Raw genomic sequence first — 15,518 nt, forward strand, 5'->3', positions numbered from 1 at the left:
CTCCACCCCTTCCAAGGATCCTGGTAAATTGCTTAGCAGATCAAAGTTTGGACCACGGAAAATCTAGGCAACTCCGAGAGGGCTTAGCCCCACCACTCAGCATCCCACAGGGATGAACGCACTCTTAATTTTCCTCCAGGCAGCACAGTACTACTCATAGCGCATACCATCCCATATTCCCCATGTCTGGCACCATAGGTAAGAATTTAGTAGGCGTTTGTTGAGTGACTGACTGAACGAGTACAATTCTAACCAAACAGGAGATTTCTTTTGAGTTATCCCTTATAACATTCCTGCCACTCTCCACTGTGCTTCACCCGTGAGTTGTCAAACACCTTCTCCTGATGAAAGGACAGCAGGGCTGAAAATAGGATACTTCTCCTATAAGGATGAACTCTGCTGCTCTGCTCTTTGATTTTTAATGAGCAGCAGCCTGCCTACTAACTGTGTCCGGTCCTGTCAGTCCCTCCAACACAGGGGTGAGACTGCTCAGTTGGCATCGGCAACGTGTTCCTCTCCCATAAAAATCAAGAGAAACACGTTAAGGCTGCAGAGATCAGACAAGTGTCACTAGTTCCTCTAGAGAAATCAGAAGAAATGCTACACATTAATATTTGGAGCAGTGACCATCCCCTGACTTCAGAGAAGGGGCTGTTATGCTCAGTGGCCCAAGGACGCCTTTTGGTGGGGAGCAGTTTTCTTTGGGTTCTGGATGGGGTGGCCCCTGTGGGTCACCTCCCAAAGTTGAAGGCAGTGTTCTGAAAGTCTCTGCAGCTGAGCACAGCAATCGAGAAAGGGGAGGGGCTGGCGATGGCTGGGGACTCCTGTTTCATTTCAGAAGGAAGGACTCATGCCAAGTCATTGGCAGGTGGAAGGTGCAGACTCATAGGCCATAATATACATCTCCAACCACATCCACTCTTTCCCCTTTGATGGAGGGAAAGGAATTGAGACATACTGCGTCAACTTTACCAATCTTCCCAGTTAATTCCCATGGTCACCTATGAGGAAATTAGTTTAATTTTTGTTCAGTCACTCAGTTGTGTCTGACTCTTTGTAAACCACCAGGCTCCTCTGTCCATGGGGTTTCCCAGGCAAGAATACTGGAGTGGGTTGCCATTCCATTCACCTGCCTTGGCAGGCGGATCCTTTACCACTGAGCCACCAGGGAAGCCCCAGATATTTTAATAATGGTGACCAAACATTTGTGCCAAGCACTCTCTCTTGATCTTCCCAAAAGCCTTGAAAACTAACATCATCCCTGTTTTGTAAATGAGGATGGTAGGGCTGAAAGTAAGCCACCCACCCCACGTAGTCAGCAAGGGGTGATGCAGGGGTTACACATCAGGATCTGTCAGACTCCAGAGAAATCCCCGGCTCTAACCACTGTGTAACACAACCCTCATGTGTATTGGTCACTTTCTCACAGCTCCCACTCATTTTCCTCCCCAACTCAATTCCATCACTGCCCATCCAGACCCTACGTATGGTCCAGGTGAAACATCTCTTTCCTCAGAGACCACTCCCCCCACCCACAACACCCCCCACCCACAACACCCCCACCCACAACACCCCCCACCCACAACACCCCCCACTCACAACACCCCCCACCAAGGTGTCAGGAGGAAGTACCCTCCTCTAAACTGGGGTTGCTGTTGTTCAGTCACTAAAAGTCATGTCTAACTCTTTGCAAGCTTAATTCATGTAAACTCAACTCATGAGTTCCCTGTGTTATACAGCAACTTCCCACTAGCTATTTTTATTTTCTCCACAGACTGCAGCACGCCAGGCTCCTTTGTCCTTCACCGTCTCCTGGAGTTTGCTCAAACACGTCCATTGAGTTGGTGATGCTATTCAACCATCTCATCCTCTGCTGCCCTCTTCTCCTTTTGTCTTCAGTCTTTCTTAGCACCAGGGTCTTGATAACTCTGCATTCAAGACTTTCTCCCTGCTAGCAGTCTGTGATAGCTGAATGAATGAATATTTACACTTTTTTAGGACTGAGGAGAATGAATCCACTTACCCACTCACTCTAACTGCAAACAGGGCTCAGGACCCCTCTTCAAATGTTAAAACTTGAGGTTGTTGGTTACAACATCAATCAAGATTACTCAACCTGAGGGAAGGTCTCTCTCTTGGCCAAAAGCAGAATGTTCTCAGTAAAGGAGGAAATGAGTCCATAGTGCTGTAGACTGGAATCAACACCGTTGTATAACTTTTCTGGAACCTGGCCAGGAGGCCACCTCTTAGGGAGAATCGCTTAGTTATTAATACTTGAATAATCAAATGACTAAGGCCGGCTTTAGAAGTGCTGGCCTGGAACACAGCATCTCAACTGTGTTGGGAAACCCTCACCATCTGCTCGGAAACCGAGCTTCTGATTCATGCAGGGCTGTCAGCTGAGCGGGCCCTGATTTCGCAAGAGTGAAAAGAGAAGCCCCTTTGGCTCTGACCTCACCATCCACCCATACAGCTTGCAGACAGCTCAGCTGTGAGCCTAGGAGGATGAGGCCCTCCAGGAATGTACAGGATGTGGCTGTGTTTCCACTGACTGCCCTTGGCCTTGATCTGAAGCCTGGTTTGGGAGTTTGAAGTGTGCTTTGGTAAAATTTTTTAAAAATAATACTCTTAGTTAGAGGGGATCTCATCTGACCCTCTTTGCCATCTTCTTCCCCTTGTTCAGATGAATGGGGAATTCAGGCAGCAAAGTGAGGCTTATTATTTCTGTGCCATTTTAGCTGAGTTTCTCTCCAGGAACCCATCAGACTAGATGTCTTACCAGTACCTCAACCTCACTGTGTCTATAAGACTTTGCATAACTTAATGTTCTTTCTCATCAAATTGGTTCCTTATCTCTCATCCCTCCAATCTGATTTCTATCACCTGCCTTCTTGTCATTCCTGCCAAAAGGCTGGGTTTCTTCCCTTTTCCTCCTGCCAAACGTTTTTACCAACCATATGTTCTTTTAAGTGCAGAATAAGACGGGTCCGCCTCTCTTCTCTAAGGAGTGAGAGAGATATATCAGACAATTCAAGTACAGTGGTAAGAACAGCCAGAGTGATTTGAAAAAGAATTAAGAGGAGGACTAACACTTCTCAATTTCAAAACTTACTACAAAGAGTAAGTACTATTACTGTAGTATATAGTACTCCTGTACTACTACAGAGTCAGCACCATGTGGTACTGGCATAGAGATAGATGTATAAGCCAATAGAATCAAATTGAGAGTCCAGAAATAAACCCACATATTTCTGGGAAAGTGATTTTTTAAATTTATTTTTAACTGAAGGATAATTGATTTACAATGTTGTGTTGGCTTCAGCCATAGGACAATGTGAATCAGTCGTAAGCATAGATATGTCCCGACCTTCTTGATCTTCCCTCCCACCAATCCCCCATCCCAACCCTCTGGGTTGTCAAAGAGCATTGGGTTAAGCCCCCCATGTTATACAGCTACTTCCCACTAGCTATCTATTTTACATACGGCAATTACGTGTTTCACTGCTACTCTCTCAATTTGTCCCATCCTCTCTTTCTCCCATTGTGTTTACAAGTCTATTTCCTATCTCCATGCCTGCCCTGCAAATAGGTTCATCAGTACCATTTTTCTAGATTTCATACATATGCATTAATACATGATATTTTAGATTTCATACATATGCATTAATACATGATATTTGTTTTTCTCTGACTTATTTCACTCTGAATAATATGATCTAGGTTTATCCACCTCACTAGAACTGACTCAAATTCATTCATTTTTTGGCTGAGTAATATTGCATCATATGTATATGTGTATATATATACACTGCTGCTGCTGCTAAGTCGCTTCAGTCGTGTCCGACTCTGTGCGACCCCATAGATGGCAGCCCATCAGGCTCCCCCGTCCCTGGGATTCTCCAGGCAAGAACACTGGAGTGGGTTGCCATTTCCTTCTCCAATGCATGCAAGTGAAAAGTGAAAGTGAAGTCGCTCACTACAACTTCTTTATCCATTCATCTGTCGATGGACATCTAGGTTGCTTCCACGTCCTGGCTATTGTAGATAGTTCTGCAATGAACATCGGGGTACATGTGTTATGGGCAAACATTCTGACAAAGGTATCAAGTTAATTCAGTGAAAAGAATCATCTTTTCAACCGAATGGTATTGGGACAACTGGCCTTCTTCATGCAAAAGAATGGAGTTGGACCTCTATTTCACACCATGATTAATTCATTAAAATTAATTTCAAATGAATCATACACCTCAATGTAAGAGCTACAACTATACAATTGTTGGAAGGATATATAAGATTAAATCTTTGTGACCTTGGATTAGGAAATGGCTTCCTAGATAAAATACCAAAAGTAGAGGCAACAAAATAAAAAATAGATAAATTGGACTTCATCAGTTTTTAAAATTTGTGCTTTAGTGAATGCTATCAAGAGATTGAAAAGCCAACTCACAAAGTGGGAGAAATGCTCACAATTCTTATGTCCAATAAAGGTTTAGTACCCAAAATATTAATACATACAGAATTAAACAATAAAAAATGACTTCATTTTAAAACTAGAAAACAAGATTAGACACTTCTTCAAAGATATATAAATGGTCTTTAAGCACATGAAAAGCTGTACAATGTCACTGGACATTAGGGCCATGCAAATCAAAATTATAATTAGATACCACTTCATACCCATTAGGATATCTACAATTTTAAAAAAACAAACAAACCACTCAACCAAATGGGAAATAACAAGATTTGGCAAGGATATAGAGAAATTGGAACTTTCTGTACTGTTGGTAGGAGTGTAAAATGGAACCACTTTGGAAAACAGTTTGGCAGTTCCTCAAAAAGATAATTGGTAACTGAAGAATTGATGCCTTAGAACTGTGGTGCTGAAGAAGACTCTTGGGAGTCCCTTGGCCAGCAAGGAGAGCAAACCAGTCAATCCTAAAGGAAATCAGGCCTGAATATTCATTGGAAGGACTGAAACTGAAGCTGAAGCTCCTATATTTTGGCCACCTGATGTGAAGAGCCGACTCATTAGAAAATGATGCTGGGAAAGATTGAAGGCAGAAGAGGACAACAGAGGATGAGATGGCTGGATGGCATCACTGACTCAATGGACACGAGTTTGAGCAAGCTCCGGGAGACGGTGAAGGACAGAGGAGCCTGGGGTGCTGCAGTCCATGGGGTTGCAAAGAGTCAGACGTGACTGAGTGACTGAACAACAACAAAATGTTAAACAAAGAGCTACAGTGTGTGTGTGTGTGTGTGTGTGTGTGTGTGTGTGTGTACATAGTCACTCAGTCATGTCTGGTTCTTTGCAACCATTTGCACTATAGCCTGTCAGGCTCCTCTGTCCATGGGATTTTCCAGGCAAGAATACTGGAGTGGGTTGCCATTTCCTCCTCCAGGGGATCTTCCAGATCCAGGGATCGAACCCATGTTTACCAAACTGCAGGACTCTTTTACCACTGAGCCACCTGGAAAGCCCAGAGCTACCTTGTAAAAGTGAAAGTTGCTCAGTCATGTCCTACTCTTTGTGTCCCCATGGACTGTAGCCAGTCAGGCTCATCTGTCCATGGAATTCTCCAGCCAAGAATATTGGAGTGGGTAGCCTCTCTGTTCTCCAGGGAATCTTTCTGACCCAGGAATCAAACTGGGGTCTCTGGCATTGCAGGTGGATTCTTTACTAGTTGAGCTATCAGCCATCTGAACTACCAGGGAAGTCCCTGACCTACCATATGACCCAGCAATTCTATTCCTAGGTGTATCCTTGAGAGAAATGAAAACATATGTCCATACAAAGACTTGTACATGAATGTTTATAGCAGCATTATTCATAATAACCCCAAAGTGGAAACAACCCAAATGTCCATCCATGGATGAATGGATAAGCAAAATGCAGTATTAGCCACACCATGGAGTATTATTCAGCTATAAAAAGGAATGAAATTCAGACTCATGCTACAAATGCATAATCCTTGAAACACCATGCTAAGTAAAAGAAACCAGACACAAAGTACCACATACTATATGATGACATTTATATGAAATATCTAAAATAAGCAAACTCATAAAGACAGAGAGGAGATTAGTGGTTGCTGGGGGAAATGGAGGGACATGGGGTCAACTGCTAATGGTTTGCGGTTTTGGAGGAAGGGGTGAAAAAATATTTTAAAACTGACAGTGGTGATGGCTGTACAACTCTGAATGTACTAAAACCCATTGGACTGTCTATTCTAAAGGGGTTAATTTTATAACATGAGAATTACATATCAATAAAAATTTTAATATAGTGATGAATGTTATAAGATGTGAATAAGAAATCAGGAAATGAGGAAAGAATAATAAGAAACCTGGAGGATGCTTGGTGGCAGAGAATAAGAATCCGCCTACCAGTGCGGGAGACATGGGTTTGATCCCTGGTCCAGGAAGATCCCACATGTTGCCTGCAACGAGAAGCCCGTGCACTGCGACAGAGTCGCCCCCGCTAGACACAATTAGAGGAAGCCTGCATGCAGCAAGGCCAAAAAAAAAAGAAACCTGGGGAAATACTGTGCTCTAAGTCTTGCTGGCTCTTATTCCCCCAAATCTGCTCTCACTCTCCCGTGTGTTGTCATTACACTTAGTCTCTTTACCTCCTGATTCTCCCTTTCCCCCCAGACTAGTCCCCCCCATAAACTAGATTCAATCCCATGTGGTGCCCTTATCATCACATGTCCCCCGACAGCCACTATTCATGGCCCACTCTGCTCCCATTTGACTATTACCTACAGAAAAAGGGTTAGCTTACACTCACCTTGGATTCAGCCTTCTCTCAACAGATTTCCTGCAATCCCCCAACTCGACAGCCTTGACTCCAGCCAGCCTCCATGGCTCTTCCCAGCCCTAGATGCCCATACGTTTTCCCACACAAACTCCAGATCGTTCTAATTTCTGTGCATTTGCTTGAGCATTCCTTCCTGCCTACAATGCCCTTCCCTACCACCCTGTCCAACTAACCCCACCATTTTTTACAGCCAAGATCAAGTCCCATCCTCCTCCGAAGGGTTTTTCCAGTTCCCAAGGCCCACAAGAATCTCATCTCCAAACCTGCATCTGGTAATGCTGTGCGTCACACAGGACATGCCATTTCACACCACCTTTTCTGGTCTTATTCATATGCGTCACACGCATCTGCCTTGCCTCTCTGTGTGAACTGCAGTCCCATGTATGACTCCTTTCTAACTCTTATTAAGATATGTGCTCTATAAACGCTTATGGGGACAGGGATTATGTCCTTTAACTAGGTACCCCAATATCAGTCTAGTTATCCAATCTGAATCACGTATCTAACAAATAACTGATGTTATTGCTGTAAAAGTTGCTTGAAGAAATCAACTGGCTGGCAACTCTGAGAGTCCTTGGCAGCTTAAATCTAAGAATAGCTGGCTGTTGTGCTGAATGTTTAGCAACGTGGGTTCTGGGGTTGGACCGCCTGGAATCAAATCTCACCACTGTTATTTACTAGCTCTGTGTCTGTGTGTAAGTTACTGACCCTCTCTGATCCTCTTTACCTATCTATAAAATACAAATAATTCCTATCTTCAAGTTATGTTGGATGGATTAAATGAAGTAGGGCTTGCAAAGTGCTTGACACTAAGCATTCACTTCCTAGGTGAGGCAGGGATAAAGAATCTGCCTGCCAAGCATGAGACTCAAGAGAAGCGGGTTTGATCCCTGGGTCAGGAAGAACCCCTGGAGGAGGAAATGGCAACCCACACCAATATTCTTGCCTGGAAAATTCCATGAACAGAGAAGCCTGGCAGACTATAGTCCATGGAGTCCCAAAGAGTGGGACACAACTGAGCACAGGACACACACACACACACACAAAATGTTATTATATAGTTATATAATATATATATTATATATAACTATCCATATAGTTAGAACCCTGTATGGAACAACTGATTGGTTCAAGATTGAGAAAGAAGTGTGACAGGGCTATCTGCTGTCACCCTGTTTGTTTAACCTATACGCTGAACACATCATGAGAAATGCTGGGCTGGATGAGTTACAAGCTGGAACTAAGAGACGAGAAACATCAACAACCTCAGATATGCAGATAATACCACTCTAATGGCACAAAGTGAGGAGGAACTAAAGAGCTTCTTGAAGAGGGTGAAGGAGGAGAATGAAAGAGCAGGCTTAAGACTAAATATATTAAAAAACAAAACAAAACTAAGATCATGGCATCTGGCCCCATTATTGCATACGAAATAGAAGCGGGGAAAAGGTGGAAGTAGTGACAGATTTCCTCTTCTTGGGCTCCAAAATCACTGCAGACGGTGACTGTAGCCATGAAATCAGAAAACGGTTACTTTGGGGCAGGAAAGTGATGATCAACCTAGATGGTGTGTTGAAAAGCAGAGACGCTACTCTGCCAACAAAGATCTGTATAGTCAGGCTATAGTCTTCCCAGTGGTCACATAGGGTTGTGAGAACTGGTCGGTAAAGAAGGCAGAACACCAAAGAACTGAGGTCTTCGAACTGTGTGCTGGAGAAGATTCCTGATAGTCTCTTGGACAGCAAGGACATCAAACCAGTCAATCTTACGGGATATCAACCCTGAATACTCACTGGAAGGACTGATGCTGAAGCTGAAGCTCCAGTATTTTGGTCATCTGATACAAACAGCTGACTCATTGGAAAAGTCCCTGATGCTGGGAAAGATCGAGGGCAGAAGGAGAAAAGGGTATCAGAGGATGAGATGGCTGGACAGTGTCACCAATGCAATGAATACGAACTTGGGCAAACTCCTGAGATGTTGAGGGACAGGGAGACCCCATGCTACAGTCCATGGGGTCGCAAAGAGTCAGACACAACTGGGCAACTGAACAAAAATAACATCCAGTTACTGGGTTTCCCTGATGGCTCTGATGGTAAAGAATCTGCCTGCAATGCAGGGTTAGATCTCTGAGTTTGATCTCTGGGTTGGAAAGATTCCCCTGGAGAAGGGAATGGCTACCCATTCCAGTATTTTTGCCTGGGAAATCCCATGGACAGAGGAGCCTACTGGGCTCCAGTCCATGGGGTCACAAAGAGCCAGACATTACTGAGCAACTAACACTTTCACATTTCAGTGCTAATATATAGTTAATGCTGTGAACATCACACATCCAGAATCTAGTTCCTTTAGTTATACAGATTCAGAAATTTAATTTTATTATAGGGTGATCTAGAGCAGATGAAATCCTTTCTCCCTCAGTTCAGTTCAGTCGCTCAGTCATGTCCGACTCTGCGACCCCATGAATCACAGCACGCCAGGCCTCCCTGTCCATCACCAACTCCCGGAGTTCACTCAAACTCATGTCCATCAAGTCAGTGATGCCATCCAGCCATCTCATCCTCTGTCGTCCCCTTCTCCTCCTGCCCCCAATCCCTCCCAGCATCAGAGTCTTTTCCAATGAGTCAGTTCTTCGCATCAGGTGGCCAAAGTACTGGAGTTTCAGCTTCAGCGTCAATGCTTCCAGTGAACACCCAGGACTGATCTCCCTAGTCATGCTCTTATGAGTCCAGGAATTCAAATAGCTTACCTAGATAGGGAAATAGTTCTTCAATGGTCTCTACCCACATTTGTTACCCGAGGCATGCCCTTCTCAAGAGTGAAATACCTGAAATGCTGTCTGGGGCACACAGAACAAAGACTAAGGCCATGTGGGGGGAATACATTTCCAGGCTGTGACAGAACAGCCCGAGGGGCACTTGGACTGAGACCAGAAGCCCTTCAGCCACCAGACAGGATACCTTACAGTAGCCATTAGCAAGGATACCGTTTACCTTGCCCGACTCACAGCGAAGTTACTCAGTGAATATTTAACTAAACGCATTCCTCAGGGGGGACAAGTTTCACATCATCTAGTCCTTACTCCTTTCCCCTCCCCATCTAGATTCTAGGCAGACAAACTCCTCCAGGCAGGATACCATTCATTGGATCACAATTTTGCTTAAGTAAGTCATGTTTCAACACTCAGATGAAGACAGTGTGATGAATTACGGAAATACTCTCATTAGTAATGTTGACGCATCTTCTAGAGGCCCTTCCCTATCTGCTACAAATGTAACAGTGACAATTATTTCCATTCCCCCAGGGCTCAGTGACATTCTCTCTTTACTGTCTGGAACCCTGACCCTCTGGACAGAGGTCACCTTCCAGAAAGGTGATTATGCTATTGCTAAATTTGTTGTTTTTGTGTTTATGGGGTTCCCCGCCCCCATATAAAATTTAGTGTTGCCCTAACAATTTCAGCGTGCAGCTCCTCAGACAAGTAGGTATATGAGGTGGCCAGATCTACAAATTTCCCTCAGAGGATTAAACCCATCTCCTCCGAGCAGTTCCTGAGGCAAAGGCACTGGGCCAGGTGAAAAATCGGGAAAACCCATCCGTCCCCACCCATTGGAGCTCCAGGGAACGCTTGCCCTGGACTGGCTGCCAGGAGTAGGCGGGCTGGTGGGCACTGGGGTGAGTCTCGAGGGAAGGAAAACTGTCACCTTGGTTTCCTGCCTTGGATGAAGGTGGCAGAATTCCAGTTGCTCCCTAACCTGGCTCCATCTCATAACCCTCAGATAAAATGCCCTATCACTTCCCTTTCCCCCAAGGCTTTAAGAAATCAGTAGGGAAAGGATTCAGAACTCCAATCAAAAGGTGCTTTTAGGGCTTTCCTGGCGGCACGGTGGTAATGAATCAGCTTGCTAATGCAGTTCGATCCCTGATCTGGGAAGGTCCCACAAGCCGCAGAGCAACTAGGCCCGTGCGCCACAACTACAGAGCACGGGGGCTGCAACTACTGAGCCCACGTGTTGCAACTGCTGAAGCCTGCTCACCGCACAGCCCGTGCTCCGCAACAAGAGAAGCCACTGCACAGAGAAGCCTGTGCACCGTAACTAGGGAGTGGCCCTCAGCTCACCTCAACTAGAGAAAAGCCTAGTCCAGAAATTAGGGACCAGCAACGGACCCAGCGCAGCCAAAAAATAAATATTTAATTTTTTGAAAAGGTGTTTTATCTCTTTTGCTCACCCCTGTGGGAATCCCAAAATTTATCTCTGTAGCCCACCCGATGACCCCACTCATTTGATTCTCTCCCAACAAAACACTCTCACTGAGTATTTGGAATGCCCAAGGAGTGGGAGGGTCCTTGGAGAGCCTTACAGGAGTTGATTTAACTTCTTTAAGTCTCACAAGGGTATATGAGCCTCTCCTCTCTCAACATCCTCCCCCGTAATATTTCCACAAGCTGTAACCTGGCACGCCTGTTCTTGGAAGCCAGAAATATGACAAATATTCAGATAAGCCAGTGGAATTTAAAGCACACGTTCATCATTTTGCTGGTAAGGACTGAAGTGCTATGCTTTATGTTAGGTGTGCCTTCCTCAAAAGTGCTTAGAGTTTCGTATCCAGCATATCAGGAGGCGCTGAGTTTCTATTTGGGGAAAGAATGAACAAATCCTATTGTAATGCACTGCGACATTTTCATTCTAAAAGGAATATTACGGTAGGTATTAAATGTAAAGAACATTATATACCTTGAAATTTTTTTGTTTTCATGTTTAAGGAGTTTAAAGCAAGGTTAACCTTTAATTTCAAGTTCAACCTTTTTTTTCCCCCCCAATATGTAATGCAGGTTTGAAAACAAAAAGCATGAGGTTTGGAGTTAGGCCTGTTTTTGGAATCTGGCATATTTTGAAGATAATAATGTATAATTCAAGGATGCATGATGATTTAATGAGGGAACCGTGACATTCCTGGCATGTGGTGGGAGATGGGCATGGGAGAGAGGTGGTGTCCCTCTCGCTCGGTCACACCATCCACCTTCATGCCAAGGCTGGGGGTCCTTGTAATTCTCGGTATAGACTTACTCCCCACCGCCTACCTCTGATCAGCCTGGGTTCCTCCCTCTTGCCATGTCCCAGTTTAGCCTTCTCACGCGAGGATACTTTTTAGAAACGTGCTTTTCTATATTAAATGCTATCTTGGATCTCACATGCCAGTGTCATCAGAGCCTCCCTCGAGAAGGTTCTAACAGACCTGAGATACCTTAAGCGCAACAAAACTCTTAGCAACTGCAAGCCTCCGAAACTGCCAAGAGTTTTGGGGAAAGCACAGGGAAATTTGTTCACAGCATGATTAATCCTGGGTGGACTGGTCCGGGAAAAAGCACATGTGGGTTTTCAGGAAGCAGCAGCCTGCAGAATTTCACGAAATAAACGATCTCATGGAGCGGCCTGTGTACATGTCTTAGATGAAAGTTCAGAGTGAAGGTGGGGCCTGACAGTGGAGGAATATGCCAGATGTGTGGACCACTGAGCTCCTTTAAATCCACTAACATCTCAAGAGACCCAGAGGACATCTCAACCCAGAGGACGAGATTGTACAACTGAACCAGATTATAACTTTAGAAGAGGGAAGCCCAGTAGGGAGTAGACTCCTAAGAGAAGGATAATAAAATTCATCACCATAATTACCCCTAGTTTAGCTCCCCGACAAGAGCCCACAATGGCTCAGCTCAAAGAAGTTATTCATCCATATTCAAGTTGCCTCGCTCATTATCCTCAGACAAAACCCCTCCTGGGCCTCAACTCTTCACCAGCAGCCTAGTAACTCCGCATTGACACACAGCCCCGGGGGACAGGGCCAGGGTGCTTCAGTCTTTCCCAAACGAGTTGCTATTACTAGAAGTGGCTGGTTTTTCAGCCACAACTATTATTTTTAATTATTATTACTTCTTTTTAGGAGTACCTTTGATATTCAGAATTGGCTTAAAGATAATTACAGCTAAACTCTCCCTGGGGCAAGAGGGTTGCAGGGGAGAGGGGGAGGCTGGGGGAGGGGAGAGGATGCCACCCAGTGGCCCTCTTTCCTGAGCAGAGCTGGGACAAGGCTCAGTTTGGGGGGCCTCCCACATCTTGCCCTGCTGAGCACAAAATGGTGTCATTTGCAGTCTGGCCAAAAAGGAAATGTAACTGAAATGCAGAGCCATGTATGTCGCTCTGGAGAGAGAAGTTCCAAAGATAGGACTGCCATGAATAGCTCACCACCTAGCAAAAAGAGGGCTTCTCACCCAGATGGCACAGGGGTAAAGAACCCGCCTGCTAGTGCAAGAGATACAGGAGACTCGGGTTCAATCCCTGAGTCCGGAAGATCCCCTGAGGAGGAAATGGCAACCTGCTCCAGTATTCTTGCCTCGGAAATCCCACGGACAGAGGAGCCTGCTGGCTTACAGTCCATAGGCTGACAAAACAGTTGGACACAACTGCACACACACGCACAGCACAGACAGCACCTCAATCTCCACGAAGCAGACAGCGCCGCACAGGGAAACACACCCTGAACCACTCACTGGCCTGGAGCTGGGTATTATTGTCTTCGTGCGGAGGCCTCCTTCAAGCCCCTCCTTTCAAGCAGGATTCCTCTGGCTCCAGGCCTACCTCCATCCTCAATTTGGAAAATGTAAAAGAGTTTCATTTCCTCAATCTTCAACTCCAAAAATCCCTAGTTAGCTTACAATGACTTCAACTAATATTCAATGAGCAACTACTAAGGGCCGGATATTGTTTGGCCCTGGAGATCAAGGTGAAGACATAGCTGTGTCCACTGGAGCTTATGTTCTACAGTGGAAACAGATCAAAATAAAGACCCAAGAAAAAGAAAACACTGACCAATGTGACTGGAGGTTACCAACACAGCAGCAAGGGGCAAGAGGAAGACAGGGAAGAAGGAGAAGATAATGAGAGTGATGGGCAAGCAGTGTCCTCATTCTCAGATCTAGAGAAGTGAAGGTCTAAGGAGTCACCCACATGCGGTCATTGACACAGTTGGCCAAGTTCCACACGTGGCCCCAAAGGAAATTAAACTGGTGCACTCAGGACCCTCCAGTTCAGTCCTTACCCCCACACACTATCCTCTCCACAGAGGATAACGAATCCCCACTGATCCGGCCCTGAGTGTGTCCAACGTGCTGTCTTACAGACTGGCAGCCCCCAGAGGGAGGCCGTCGCTGCACAGGGATATCCCACTCTCATCCCCGACCCTCACAATTCTATGGAGCCAGTACTTGAGGCCATGAGCATGTCTCCAATACACAGCCCTGGAGAAAATCCCAGCGCCGCCGGTGGACGGCGCCTGGCTGCTAGCCTTCTATCTGTCTCTCGGGAGCCAGCAAGGGTTGGCAGGAGGTGGGTCGCTCTCAAGGGACCCTCTGCTCCCCACCTGCTACCTGTGGATTCGGGGTCTTTCCCTGGCACCCCGCTCAGCTCTTTGCCTGGGACCTGTCCCCGGCTAAGCCGCCGTCTCTCCTCCCGGGGCCTCCAGACTCCGGCACGCACACTGCTCCCCCGGGCAACCTCACATTCCAGGGCCCGGCAACCCACAAGTCCCGGCTCGCTTGTCCCCACCAGCTAGCTGCTCGGGGAGCTCCGCCCGCTGGCCTTACCTCCTTCTGCCAGGACCCAGAACGATGCGCTTCCCAAAATGAAGAACAGAACTGGCACCTTCCACATTTTTCTTAGCTGACTTGTTCTTTGGGGTGGGGGGCCGAGCAGCTAGTTTCTGGGCTGGGGAAAGATGAAAAAGCTCCGTAGCCAGGGGCCTTCCCTTGATGAAGCGCGAGAGTGGGGCCTGGAAAGCGGGGAGCAAAAGTCCCAGGACGGGAGGGGTCCCCAAGTTCCTTCGCTCGCAACAGCCGCAGAAGCAGCAAACTTTGCAGTTGGTAACTTTCGGGTCGGAGTCAGCATTTATCTCTCCCGAGGAGGGCGGGGAGAGTCCGCGCGCTAAGGTGGTCCCAGTCTCGGGTTCGCTAGGACCGCCCCCTGCCTGTGTTTGGCCAGCGCGAAAACGATGACCTCAGGCCAGGTTTAAAGTTACAAGGCCACAGCTGCGGGTGCTGCTAGGACCCGCAGATGGGTCCCGGCAAAGTTGGCTTCTATTTGTTCCCCGACAAGAGGGAAAGGGGGCGCATGCAATAATTGATTTTGGGGGGTAATTTTAAAACTGTATTTGTTATTCTCTCTCTCTCTTTTTAAAAGTAAGGCACAAGCTTGGGTTTTTCTTTTTATAAGAAGTAAACTCTTTCTTTTGTGGCCAGTCATTTTAGCACCAAGCATGGGATTGATCTTGTAAATATTGAATTTGATGGCGTTAAAAAAAAAAAAATGCTGCCGTCCTCCTGTCGGTGGGCCAGAGGCGGTTCCCTCTGGTAAACTGCGCCCTTGTCTAGGGGCTGGGAGCGGGCGGGCTCTGGCTGGCGTAGGGGGTCGGGGGTGCATCCCTAGAGAGCTGGGAGCTTGGCAGCCTCCTGAGATTCCGCAGTTGTGGGGAAAACGCTGAGCGCGCGATCCAACCTCTCCCTACTTTGGTTTCAGCGCTGCGCGGCGCGGGCCCACCCGCGCAGTCAGTCGGTGGGGTGCCACAGCCCAAGGGTGTCAAAGGGACCCCCCCAGGTCACCAACCTGTGGGCACTTCCCGCTGGGGCTCGTCCCTTCTAATCCCG

At 46.5% G+C, this 15,518-nt stretch overlaps 1 protein-coding gene across 1 annotated transcript in view; it reads right to left on the bottom strand.

Moving 5' to 3' along the window:
* The window catches only part of PDPN (podoplanin), a 35,336-nt gene extending 20,536 nt beyond the window's left edge, over positions 1 to 14,800 (bottom strand). Inside the window, exon 1 of the mRNA XM_005690821.3 lies at positions 14,463 to 14,800. Within this exon, the coding sequence (XP_005690878.1) occupies positions 14,463 to 14,529 (67 nt within the window). The 5' untranslated portion in view covers positions 14,530 to 14,800. The remainder of the gene's footprint in view (positions 1 to 14,462) is intronic.

This window comes from Capra hircus, chromosome 16 (assembly GCF_001704415.2).
Source record: "Capra hircus breed San Clemente chromosome 16, ASM170441v1, whole genome shotgun sequence".
Taxonomy (NCBI): Eukaryota; Metazoa; Chordata; class Mammalia; order Artiodactyla; family Bovidae; genus Capra; species Capra hircus.